The sequence below is a fragment of the Mus caroli genome, chromosome 8, assembly GCF_900094665.2.
Source record: "Mus caroli chromosome 8, CAROLI_EIJ_v1.1, whole genome shotgun sequence".
Classification (NCBI taxonomy): domain Eukaryota; kingdom Metazoa; phylum Chordata; class Mammalia; order Rodentia; family Muridae; genus Mus; species Mus caroli.
Genome location: NC_034577.1, coordinates 61,963,028 through 61,976,174, shown reverse-complemented (window position 1 = coordinate 61,976,174; position 13,147 = coordinate 61,963,028). Strand labels below are relative to the sequence as shown.

Below are 13,147 nucleotides of genomic sequence, written 5' to 3'. Positions count from 1 at the left end.
AGAGCTCCGGGATACTGGTTAGTTCATAATGTGAAACTGACTTTTCAATATGCCTTGATTTTGAAGACCCCAGTTCCTAAGAGAGATTTTTTTTTTTTTTTTTTCAAGACAGGGTTTCTCTGTGTAGCCCTGGCTGTCCTGGAACTCACTCTGTAGACCAGGCTGGCCTTGAACTCAGAAATCCACCTGTTTCTGCCTCCCAAGTGCTGGGATTACAGGCATGTGCCACCACTGCCCAGAGAGAGAATTTTTTAAAACTTGCCTTTTCATAGTATGTTCTTGAACTCTTTTAGCTAAGACAGCCCACTCTTGTTGAGAAGATTCTTCACAGTTGCTAAATAGCTGTTACTCTTAGCCAATCTAGAAGGATAAGCTCACAGAAACGGCCGGCACTGCACTTCTGCCAGCCTCCCTTCCCTCCCATGATGGGCAGGCATCTCACGGTTTGGCAGGGTCTGCCCGGGATCGCTGACACCAGGCCATCCTTCTGTTTATTCCCCAAAGCAGCTACAGCGGCTACGTTGAGTGTATTCTAAAAGGCCTGGCCATCTTTCTCTTAAGTTTCTCACGCTGAAGCATTGCTCAGTTAAAATCCAAGTACTGTGTTCAGGAGTAATGAGGTGGCTTAGAGAGTAGATGCCCGCTGCTGCTAACACCCTGTGTTCTCCTCAGACCCAGACATGGAGGGAGAAAACCCACTCCTCCAGATTGTCCTCTGAATTCCACATCACACCCCTGCCCCCGTAAAGGAATGTAATTACCCCTCGCTACACACAGACACACACACACACAGACACACACACACACACACACAGACACACAGACACTTTGTTTTGAGAAAGGGTCTCACTTTGTAGTCCTGATTGGTCTAGAACTCACTGTTATACTTGGGTGGCCTCACACTCTGAGATCCACTTGCCTTTGTCTGCTGAACACTGAGATCAAAGTCTAGGGCTGCCATGCTCAGGTAATTAATTTTTTATTTTTTCTGCTATATAAAGTGTAACCTTATTTAATCTTTCCCAGATGTCTTTACATCTGTCCTTATGAAGGACATGGCTTAACATGACTTTCTTGGTGGTCACGGGCAGGAGCAGTGGATTTAAATTGTAGTGGCTGTGTTTGATCCTTCCAGGCTTCATGATCACTCCTGACTGCCTGGCTTTGAGTGACACCACTCATGCAGCCAGACATAGATGCGGGAAGCCTATGGCTCAGCTCCCCTTTCAAGTAGTGAGAGCATTGTGAAGTAGCGCTGGTCAGGAAGCTCGCTACACACATTGTCTGCTGTCTTTGGAGAGTAGGTCTGATCGTCAAGGTTTGTCTGAGTTTGTAACAGACGAATCCATAACTCTGTCATTATGGACTTACTGACATTCTTCACTTGTGAGCCCTTCCCGTTATCTTGTTCTCTCCACCCCGAAAAGCTTACACTCTGTGCACAGACCTGTAAGGACAGACAGCTCTGTTTTGTGCACAGGTGTCCGGACTGTCTAGGACAAGAATGAGAATTTGAGGAGGAACTGTGCCTCCTCCTCCCCAGGGCACTCGGTGAGAGGAGTGTTTTTACATCACATGCTGTTTCTGTTCAGTAATGTTTGCATTAGCGTGCCTCTGTCATGGAACACATGTGTGGAAACTGTAGCACATGTGAGCATCTTACCAACTAAGCATCCCTTTGCAGTCCTGGCCGTTCTCTTATGCACACATTTGGGATGTTTTAGGATTTGGTGAGCTTTGAGGACGTGGCTGTGCACTTCACCCAGGACGAGTGGGCTTTGCTGGATCCTTCCCAGAAGAGTCTGTACAGAGATGTGATGCTGGAGACCTGCAGGAGCCTCGCTGCCATAGGTAAGGCTCTTCTTTCCTTCCCTTGGTTAAATTAGTTTTCCTGTTAGGAATGGTCTTCTGCAATTTGGATGTAGAAAGGGAAGGATCTGGTGAATATGTGACATCATAGTGGAGGAGAGATGGCTCACTATGTCAAAGGCACTCACTCTGCAGGCCTGCTGGAACCATGGCATAGGAGGGGAGAGCCAGCTCCCACAGTTGTCCTCTCATCTATGTGTGCTCTGTGGCATGTGCACCCCCATACCACACACACTGAAAATCTCTGTTTTTGCAGGGCTTATATTTTAAGAAAAATGACATGATTACAATGTATATTGAGACTACTTCTCAGTGATTTTTTTTTTAAAGGTTTATTTATTTATATGACACTGTAGCTGTCATCAGACACACCAGAAGAGGGCATCAGATCCCATTACAGATGGTTGTAAGCCACCATGTGGTTGCTAGGAATTAAACTCAGGACCTCTAGAAGAGCAGTCCACTGACTCTTTTTTTTTTTTTTTTTTTTTAAAGATTTATTTATTATATGTAAGTACACTGTAGCTGTCTTCAGACATTCCAGAAGAGGGCGCCAGATCTTGTTGCGGATGGTTGTGAGCCACCATGTGGTTGCTGGGATATGAACTCTGGACCTTCAGAAGAGCAGTCGGGTGCTCTTACCCACTGAGCCATCTCACCAGCCCCCAGTCCACTGACTCTTAACTACTGAGCCATCTCTCCAGCCCCCAGTGCTTTTATATTATTTTATTTTAAGATCTATTTATTTATTTTATGTATATGAGTACACCATTGCTTTCTTCAGACACACCAGAAGAAGGCATCTGATCCCATTACAGATGGTTGTGAGTCACCATGTGGTTGCTGGGAATTGAACTTGGGACCTCTGGAAGAGCAGTCAGTACTCTTAACTGCTGAGCCATCTCATAAATTAAAAAATAATTTTATTATTTTTGTGTGCACCTTTGTGAGTGTATGTGCACCATATGTGTGTAGGAGCCTCAGAAGCCAGAATAGGGCATCAGATTGTCTTGAACTAGACTTACAGGTAGCTTTTATTGCCATGCAAGTATTAGAAACCAAACCTAGGTTCTCTACAAGAACAGTAAATATTCTTAATCCCTGAACCATTTCTCCAGCCCCTTTCTTCCTTTAAGAAATGATTTATTTTAAATTACCTGTGTGTATAGGGGCAGGCTTGGGGCATGTGTGTGTATGAGCGCAGGTGCCGTGACTAATGCTGTGTGGTTTGGAGCATGTACATGTATGTGAGCGCAAGTGCCATGGAGGGCAGTGTGGCAGTGTGGGGCGTGTGTGTATCTGAGGGCAGCGTGACAGTGTGGGGCGTGTGTGTATCTGAGGGCAGTGTGGCAGTGTGGGGCGTGTGTGTATCTGAGGGCAGTGTGGCAGTGTGGGGCGTGTGTGTATCTGAGGGCAGCGTGGCAGTGTGGGGCATGTGTGTATCTGAGGGCAGTGTGGCAGTGTGGGGCGTGTGTGTATCTGAGGGCAGCGTGGCAGTGTAGGGCGTGTGTGTATCTGAGGGCAGCGTGGCAGTGTGGGGCGTGTGTGTATCTGAGGGCAGCGTGGCAGTGTGGGGCGTGTGTGTATCTGAGGGCAGAGCTGGAGCTTCAGGTTGTTGTGTGATAATAAGCAGTGTGAGAAGTGGGAACCAAAGTTATATTTCTTTGAGAACAGTAAGTGCCCTTAACCCCCTCCTGGTTTTCAGGAACTTCTGACCTTTTCTTTTTCTAGCTGGGGTCTCAGTGTGTAAACCAGCTGACCTTGAAGTCACAGACACCACTTGCCTCTACCTTCTGAGTGCTGAGGTTGACAGCATATGCCTCCACATCCAGTTTTATTTTTATTAATTTCTAATAATTTATCATAACTTTTGGGACTGCTTTTTAGGGTATATATGGGAAGAACAGAATGTTGAAGATGACTGCAAAAATTTTGGAAGAATTCAAAGGTAATTTTCATGTATAAGTGGAAGGAACTGTCTCTTGTAGAAACCTTAATGTGCCATATAAATTTAACAATGAGCAAAAGAACTTTAAGTTTATTCATCATTAGAAATTTGTCAGCAAAACTATGTGCTTGAGTGTAAGAATGCTGTTGACTGTTTGCAGCACACTCTACTTGGACCCAGTGTTAAATCATGAGATTTAACACTGTTAGATTATTGCTCTGGGGAGACATATTGTAGAAATATCAATCCATGTAGTTTCCCACCATTCACATGTGGCCGAGTGTGTACACTCGACCTCACCTTGAGAGCAGTGTCTGACCTACACCTTGATAATAAGTAGTCAATGAGTCTAATTTGGTTGTTTTTGTTTTTGAGAAAGGGTCTCACCATGTAACTCTGGACCAGGCTGGCCTCTAGTTCACAAGTATCCACCTGCCTTTGCCTCTTGAGTACTGGGATCAAAGACATGTACCACCAAGCTTGTCTCTTTTTTTTATTTTTAATTTTTTTATTTATGGAAGTTGCATATTATAGACGATGAAGGTGTGGTCTTAGGGTGAAGGCAGTCAGGGTCACACAAACTTCAACCCTATGTCGAACCTCGGTAGAAGCATCAAGTTTTCTACTAAAATTAAGCTCTGTGAATATAGTGTTTGTGAGAAGGTTTTACATCTCATTCATCCTTTAATAGGCATGTCATATCTGATTCTGAACACTTACTGGATGAGCAGGAGGGATATGGAAACAAGCCATACGATTCTAGTTCTCTCACAAGTATTCAAGGACACATGGGAGCGCACACTGTGAATGGACCTTGTGAATGTGAGGTATGTGTAAAATCCTTTGGTTTTCCAAGTGCATTTGGAATGTGTCACCAACCCCACAGTGGACAAAACGTTTGTGACTACAAGGAATTCGGAAATGCTTCTGGTTTCCACAGTTCACTTTACACACATGGAGGGACTGACACTGTAAGAAAATGTTACTCGTGTAACCAGTGTGGGAAAGCTCTGAGTTCTTCCAGTTCCCTTCAAAGGCATGAGAGAATTCACACAGGAGAGAGACCCTATAAATGTCAGCAGTGTGGGAAAGCTCTGAGTTCTTCCACTTCCCTTCAAAGGCATGAGAGAATTCACACAGGAGAGAGACCCTATAAATGTCAGCAGTGTGGGAAAGCCTTTAGATGTCACAGCGCCCTTCAGTTACACGAAAGAATTCATACTGGTGAAAAACCCTATGAATGTCAGCAGTGTGGGAAAGCCTTCACGTGTCACAGTTACCTTCGATTACATGAGAGAACTCATACCGGAGAGAAACCCTATGAATGTAAGCAATGTGGGAAAGCCTTCAGATGTCAAACGTCCTATCACAGACATAAAATTATTCATGGTGGAGAAACATTCTATGAATGTAAACAATGTAGTAGGCTCTTCATTTACCCCTCTTTACTTCAAATGCATGAACGAACTCACACGAGTGAAAGGCCATATAAATGTAAGGAGTGTGGAAAGTCCTTCCTTTATCCCTCTTTACTTCAAATGCATGAACGAACTCACACCGGTGAAAAGCCCTATGAATGTAAGCAATGTGGTACAGCCTTTAGACATCACTCTTCCCTTCGGTTGCACGAAAGAACTCACACAGGAGAGAAGCCCTATGAATGCCAGCAGTGTGGGAAAGCCTTCACGCGTCACACTTCCCTTCGGTTACATGAGATAACTCACACTGGAGAGAAACCTTACAAATGTAAAGAATGTGGGAAAGCCTTCAGACATCATTCTTCTCTTCGATTGCATGGAAGAAATCATAGTGGAGAGAAACCCTATGAATGTAAACAATGTGATAAAGCCTTTATACGGTACAGTTACCTTCGATTACACGAGCGCACACACACGGGAGAAAAACCTTACGAATGCAAACAATGTGGGAAAGCCTTCAGCCGCCACAGTTCCTTTCAGAGACATAAATCTATTCATGCTGTGGAAAACCCCTATGAGTGTCAGCAGTATCTAATTCCTTTACCCTTGTTTCCTCCAAATACATCCGACAGCTCATACTGGTGAGAAACACTGTGAATGTGAACAGTGCTACAGTGTATTCTTATCCTGTGAAAGCATGTAAGAACAGAAGCTGTCACAGGATAAGCCTTCTCCACATAAAGATATGGTTACAAAGGAATGCATGCCAGGCACAGTGTCTACAAATGTAAGCAGTGTGTGGCAGGCCCTTTATTGGTCTTTACTTGGCTTTCACGGAAGGAAGTTAATTCATGTTGGGGAAATGCCTTGTGAATGGAAACAATATGGTTAGTCTTTTATCCCTGTTTGCTTCAAACACATGAAACACTTAAGGTGCAAAATGCTGCAAATGTCAACAGCTGCAGCCTTCCAGAGTTGCAGGTCCCTTTGGTGTCTTGAAGGACATCTTACTGGAGGAAAAAACCCTTGCTGTTTAGATGTCATTGCTCCTATAGATTCTATGAACAACTTCTGTTGGAAACAATGTCTGTGAGTGGCAACAAAGTTGTAACACCTTCAAGCTCAGCTCCTTTCAAAGATGTACAAATACTAATGGTGGGACAAAGCCTATCCAAAGAAAAATGGTGTAGGTTTTGGTTGGCAGTAGATGGACAGACATTTCTGTCAGTAGTGCAGCTGCCTGTAAGTTGCCCGTGCTCAATAAGCCCAATTAAAGTCAGTGGCTCCCCAGGCTGCACTTGGGTGGAATCATTTCTTTGCTTTTAGTCTTGGTGCCCTGTCTAGGGTGAATAGTTCACATGTGGCCAGAAAATGTTCACACAGCTTTTGGCGTCTGAATGAGAGGCACAGTGGAACCAGAGTCGAGTTTGAGAGGAGCATGGGCCTTGCCTCTGTGTGGGTGATGAGACATGGCCTCTGAAGGGAAGCTTTCTGTGGGCACAGCAGCACGTCTTCTAAACCGGCTGTCCTTTGCAGTGTGCCATGGAACGATGAGCCTTCGTGTTGCAGTACCAGTTGCGTGGTCTTTACCTTGCAGCTCCTTTGTAGTATGGAGTGGCACTTCTGTGACAGACGAGTTTGCCACATGAGTGGATGGATGTCCACATACAGCTGTCAGGTTAAAGAGTATATTACAGGTAATTAGCACAAGCGAACAGATTAAGTAGGCCTCAGGAGCATGGCCCTTGCTTTGGGTAATAAGACATGCCAATAGGGCTTAGTTGTCTGCCAACATGAACTTCCCCTCTAATGGAAGAATTACTTTGAGGAAAAGATGCACTGTGTTGGCCTCTGAACTGGCAGGAAAAGTAAGAGGAGGGCAAGTGGGAGGGAGGGAGGATGGGCGTGGATGGGATGCAGCTGCTGGCTCTCAGTTTCTTACAGCTGGAATGGCATAAGGGAAACAGAAGTTCTGTCTGCTCAGTAGTCCCACTGGGACCCTAAGACTTGAGGCTTTTGTGTAAAATTCTGCAGGGTAAGAATGAGGACTCTTTATTCAAAGGGAGTGCCCGGCGTGGTGGCCCACGCCTTTAATCCCAGCACTTGGGAGGCAGAGGCAGGTGGATTTCTGAGTTCGAGGCCAACCTGGTCTACAGAGTGAGTTCCAGGACAACCAGGGCTACAGAGAAAACCTGTCTCGAAAAACAAAACAAAACAAACAAAAATCAAAGGGAGTGAATAGAAGAGACCCAGCTCACCCTGTAGTCCTGACCTCTACTGCAGGAGTGGGAAATGACGGGTACACCTGGGGTTGGAGTCCTAAATAGTAGCCCAGCAAAGGAGCTTGTGATGATCAGCAAATATTCTGCTTCTGGAGGGCTGGAAGGCTTGAGGAAAACATGAACAAAGGAAGAGATGAGAAAGCAGTGCAGCTAAAACGTCTGAGCTTTCCCTGGGTCATTTCCCACAGAACAAGCGGTGTACTCTCCTGCAGGAGAGGATGTTTGTGTATAAATTGTTTGTTCAGCCCAGAGACCTCTCAGCAGCCAGGAGCATCCACTGAAGAGGCAGCAGTGTGCTACAGCTTGAGCCCAGAGACTGTCAGACCCTGCCAGTCCATGGGATACAGCAGGTGAGCATGTCTGGGTTTCCCCTTGGCCCTACACCCACTGGAGAACAGGAGCCAGCTCCTTCCCCAGCAGATCAGCGCGGGGTGAGGAGATCCATAGGCCCAAGCTACACTCAGGGTGAGGTTGCAAGATGGCTCATGAGGAATGACAGATCAGGTGCAGGATAGGGTGCAACCTCCCGTCTCCTCTACTGTGTCCACACTGGCTTGAATTTAGTCTTTGTTTTCTTGAGGAAAATTCTTTTTTTTTTTTTTTTAAAGATTTATTTATTATATGGAAGTACACTGTAGCTGTCTTCAGACACTCCAGAAGAGGGCGCCAGATCTCGTTGCGGATGGTTGTAGCCACCATGTGGTTGCTGGGATTTGAACTCTGGACCTTCGGAAGAGCAGTCGGGTGCTCTTACCCACTGAGCCATCTCACCAGCCCTGAGGAAAATTCTTTTTTTTTTTTTTTTTTTTATTTTTTTTTTTTTTACATGTAAGTACACTGTAGCTGTCTTCAGACACTCCAGAAGAGGGTGCCAGATCTCGTTACGGATGGTTGTGAGCCACCATGTGGTTGCTGGGATTAGAACTCTGGACCTTCGGAAGAGCAGTCGGGTGCTCTTATCCACTGAGCCACCTCACCAGCCCATGAGGAAAATTCTTATACAGCCTGGGGTGCTCTTAAACGCACTGTATAGATGACAATGATCTTGAAAGTCCTGATCCTCCTGCCTCTTCTTCCCAAATCCTGGGGTTGCGTGCATGGGCCATCCCATCTGGTCTCCTGTGCTTCAGAACTAACCCAGGCTCCATGCACGCACTCTTAGCTGTGCTATGTCCTCGGAGAGGTCAACACTGAGAAGACACTTGGTACAAGTCTTTTTTTTTTTTTTTCTTTTGGTTTTTCGAGACAAGGTTTCTCTGTGTAGCCCTGGCTGTCCTGGAACTCACTCTGTAGACCAGGCTGGTCTCGAACTCAGAAATCCGCCTGCCTCTGCCTCCCGAGTGCTGGGATTACAGGCGTGCGCCACCACACCCGGCTTGACACTTGGTACAAGTCTTTTCATGCCGTTGGATCTTGTTAATAGTTTATTAACCCCTTAGTTGCTGACTGCTGAGTTCAGCTGGCACTTGTTTGGGATGGTGGGTTTCAAGCCTTCAGTGATCCTGAGACCCCTTTTCCCCCAGTCCTCTGTGTAAAATGGAAAAGGGTCTTGCATCATGCTGATAAAATGTTAGCCTGTGATGCTCCACAGATCTAGAAAACAATCCAGGTGAGCTGAAAGATGATCAGAAGGACAGGAATATGCACAGGACAGACCCATGGGAATTTCCAAACAAGGTGAATAGGGGAAATCCTTCACAGCCTGTGGCTAGCATTAAACATTAAAAGGTGAGTTGAAGAGCTTAGATGAAGGCACCCTGTGTGAAAGATACATTCAAAAGATAGGCTATTTAGTTAAGATGCAGTGTCAGAGGTAGACTACTTCCCCAGGAGGTATTAGCCAGGGATGCTCCTGAAGTCCCCTGAACAGTACAGACGATTGCCAATGCCATTAGTTATCCACAGAACTACATGCACGTCTTCCTGAAGACACCACATGCTTTGGTTGCTGACTGTAGAGAAACCCATCTGAGACTGAGCTGGAGGCTTTGTCCTCGCTGGCCAGCATTCATGGGACCTGTAGGTGCAGGCGGTTGTGCGGCTCAGCACCACATCTCTGGACCCTGCATGGTACTGTGTCAAGCAAGATGTGCCTACTAGGGCTGGTGAGATTGCTCACCTGTTGAGGGTGCTTGCTTTCAAGGCTGCCAGCTTGAGTTAGATCTCAGAACGTACATGATGGAAACAAATCCTGCAAGTTGTCTTTTGATCCCCTCACTCATGCTGTGACATGCACCTTCCCTGCACAATACACAGATAAATGTAGTAAGATCCAGTACTGTAGCCTTGTGACTCAATGAGAGTCATTAATCAGCTGCTTTCTGGTTGCATTTAAGGCTTTGCTCTCCAGGGGTCAATTTACATGTGTAAGACCCAATCACCACCCACAGCTAGACAGTCCTAAGGCCCTAGTGTTTTGCTAGATGGGTATATTTCTTGAAATGACTGTCTCACATTCTGTGTTTATGCCTGTAGATTATTGTTTCGGTCATTTTTGAGCAGAGCAGCTTCTTTTTGCAGTAGGCAGTAGTTACTGATGAGACTTCTCACCCCCTCCTAGGTTTGGCATATTCTAGAAAGGGGTGGCACGCCCTGGTGCGTGTTTTGGAATGCCGTCCTCTGAGTGTGCTGTTGCCTATCTTTTTGACATCCGGGTACCTGTGATGGCCTACAGGAAGCCCACACAAAGTCTAGACCTTTAGTGTCCTTATGGAGGCATTGGCATGGAGCCCTGGAGCCTTTCCTGATGATCTATCCATTTGCTTCTGAGTGCTGAGATTAAAGGTGTGCACCACCATGTCCAGCCTACTCCCTGAACACCTTTAGGTAGTTAATGGTACTTAGACAGGAGGGCGTCACAAGACCTCCCCCCTCCTTTGAATACAAAGCCAGATAGTTGTTGCTGGTAGAGGGAGGATATGGAACGTTACCTATCCATCAGTTTCCCATGTTTTTGTCAGTGCCCCTCACCCATGCTCCTGTAAGTAACCCTAATTAAAATAATTGGTTCATCAAGCTGCGCTTGTGTCAGATCCTTTCCTTGTGTCTGTGTTTGGTGCCCTTGTTTGAGATGAACGGACATTCAGACCTCAGAAAAGGTTCACACCGCTGTATTGTAATAAGCATTATAATACTGATAAGCTGTCTTGTTGCTTAAGTTTGTTGAGAGCAGACACTGTGAGAGAGTACACCCTCCTTGTTTTTTTCAGAAACCTGTTAATCTCAAGTTTTCTCTGTTACTTCCTATCCTGGGGTAGGCTGGCCTATAACAGGGAGAAAGTTGTTCAGCAGTAGCTATGGGTATTAAAAAGCACGGTAGCGGGCTGGTGAGATGGCTCAGTGGGTAAGAGCACCCGACTGCTCTTCCAAAGGTCCGGAATTCAAATCCCAGTAACCACATGGTAGTTCACAACCATCCGTAACGAGATCTGACTCCCTCTTCTGGAGTGTCTGAAGACAGCTACAGTGTACTTACATATAATAAATAAATAAATCTTTAAAAAAATGATAAAAAAAAAGCACGGTAGCATCTTTGTGAAGAGATAGAATGCCAACTGTTTCAATATTGCAGTGGAAATAAAAAGCTAGATGCTTTTTATTGGCCTCAACAATGCTTCCCCAGTGTACTCCTGCTGGGTTTCTTTCTTTCATCTGTCCTTCTGTCCTTCCATCCTGCCTTCCTTTCCTCCCTCCTTTCTCCCTCCCTCTGTCCCCCCTTCTTCCCTCCCATCCATCCATCAACCCATCTATTTCTCTATTATTTGGTTTTTGGTTTTGGTTTTTTGAGACAGGGTTTCTCTGTTTAGCCCTGGCTGTCCTAGAACTCACTCTGTAGACCAGACTGGCCTCAAACTCAGAAATCCGCCTGCCTCTGCCTCCCGAGTGCTGGGATTAAAGGCGTGCGCCACCACCACCACTCAGCTATTATTTGTTACTTACTGATTTTTATAAAAATTTACATGTTTAGGTGTTTTGCCTATATGTAGGTCTGTGTACCACGTGTGTGCCTGGTGCCCAAGGCAGTCAGAAGAGAGTATTGGAGTCCCAGGAACTGGAGCTAGAAATGATTGTGAGCTGCCATGCATACGCTGGGACTCAAAGCCAGGTCCTGTGGAAGAGCAGCCAATTCTTTTAAGTGCTGAACCATTTCCCTAGCTCCTGCCTACCCTCCCCCTTCCCCCATTTGCTCTGTGACTATGCTGCTTTCAGTCTTCTGCTGGATGTTGTCAGTGTCTCATGTTTTGCTATCCACCTACCAATTCTATCTGTGTCTTGCTGTTTATTCTTGTTTATTTGATACAGAGTCCCAGTATGTTGCATGGCCCTGGCTGACATAGAACATATGATATGTATCAGCCTAGCCTGGAACTCGCAGACATCCACCTGCCTGTAGATGTTTTGCTTTTGTATGAAATCTTAATTTTTTGTGCATGTGTTTGTGTGTATGTGCATACCTCAGTGTGCAGAGATCATTTGGGTCCTGGGGACCAAGCTCAGGCTCTGTGCCATCTTAGCAGCCCCTATTGTTTTCATGTTTTTGCTCTATAAGTGTACTCCATGGAGAATGAAAGTGTGGTATTGCCCCTGGTAACCCAGAGTGTACTAAGCGAGTGGGGGAGGGGAGCTTGATGAAGGGGAGGGAAGTGACAAGCCCTTCACTTGTCCATGTCTCTCTCCTGTGTCTGTAGGTACTCACATGGCAAAACAAATCTCCAAATTAAAGCTGACGATGTTGGCAGAGGGTGGCTTTCTTTGAAAACAATTAAAAAAAAAAAAACAAAACCAGAAAACAAACAAAATGCTGGAGGAAAAATGGTTTGAATGTTCATACATTGTGAAAAAATTCAGACTTCCTAATTCCCTTCAAATATGTGGGGAAACTCATGGGTGAAAATTTAATGAATATAGATTTAATGAACATAAAAGAATGAATAAAAAAGGCCTTTGGGTTTTTTTCCCTTTTTGACATCACAAAAGGACTTAACCTGAAGAAAATTCCTGTGTATATTAGAAATGAATTAAAGCCTTAAGTTTCCTTTATTTCATTTTATATATTTTTGAGACAGGGTGTCTGCTATGTTGCTTTGGCTGTTCTAGAACCTGCTTTGTAAGCCAGGATGACCTCCAACTCACAGACTTCCCCCTGGCTCTGTGTGTGAAGTACTGGGTTTAAAGGTGTTTGCCATCTATCTATGTATTTATTTATTTGGGTTCTTGGTTTTTCAAGATGGGGTTTCCCTGGGTAGCCCTGGCTGTCCTGGAACTTGCTAAGTAGACAGGAAGGCTTCTAACTCACAGAGATCCCCCTGCCTCTGCTTCCCACGTCCTGGGAATTAAAGGTGTGCTCCATCACAGCTCAGCTGAAACACTTGTTAAATTCGTTCAGGCACACATCGGTGCTCTTAAGCCAGCGCTTAAGAGTACTGTAATTGTCATTGAGAGCAGATCAGTAGCTCCATGGATTTAATACCATTGAAAGACCCACAACGTGAGGACTCCCTCACGTTCTGACTCAGGAGAGGCGTTCTGACTCAGGAGAGGCGTTCTGACTCAGGAGAGGCGACACCCCAAAATCACCCACAAGAAACGATCTTGCTGCAACTGCAAGAGGATTTTTATTCGAGAGCGTT

General features: G+C 45.4%; 1 protein-coding gene across 2 annotated transcripts in view; it reads left to right on the top strand.

The window, feature by feature from the left end:
• LOC110299572 (zinc finger protein 709-like) overlaps positions 1 to 13,147 on the top strand; it is a 35,009-nt gene that overhangs the window by 4,954 nt on the left and 16,908 nt on the right. The window contains exons 2-4 of one of the 2 annotated variants that reach the window (XM_029480770.1): positions 1,725 to 1,851; positions 3,757 to 3,817; positions 4,509 to 4,644. In XM_029480770.1, coding sequence (XP_029336630.1) covers positions 1,725 to 1,851; positions 3,757 to 3,817; positions 4,509 to 4,644 — 324 coding nt within the window. Of the gene's footprint in view, positions 1 to 1,724; positions 1,852 to 3,756; positions 3,818 to 4,508; positions 6,533 to 13,147 lie in introns of those variants that run through there. The other variant, XM_021169286.1, reaches the window with a different exon arrangement.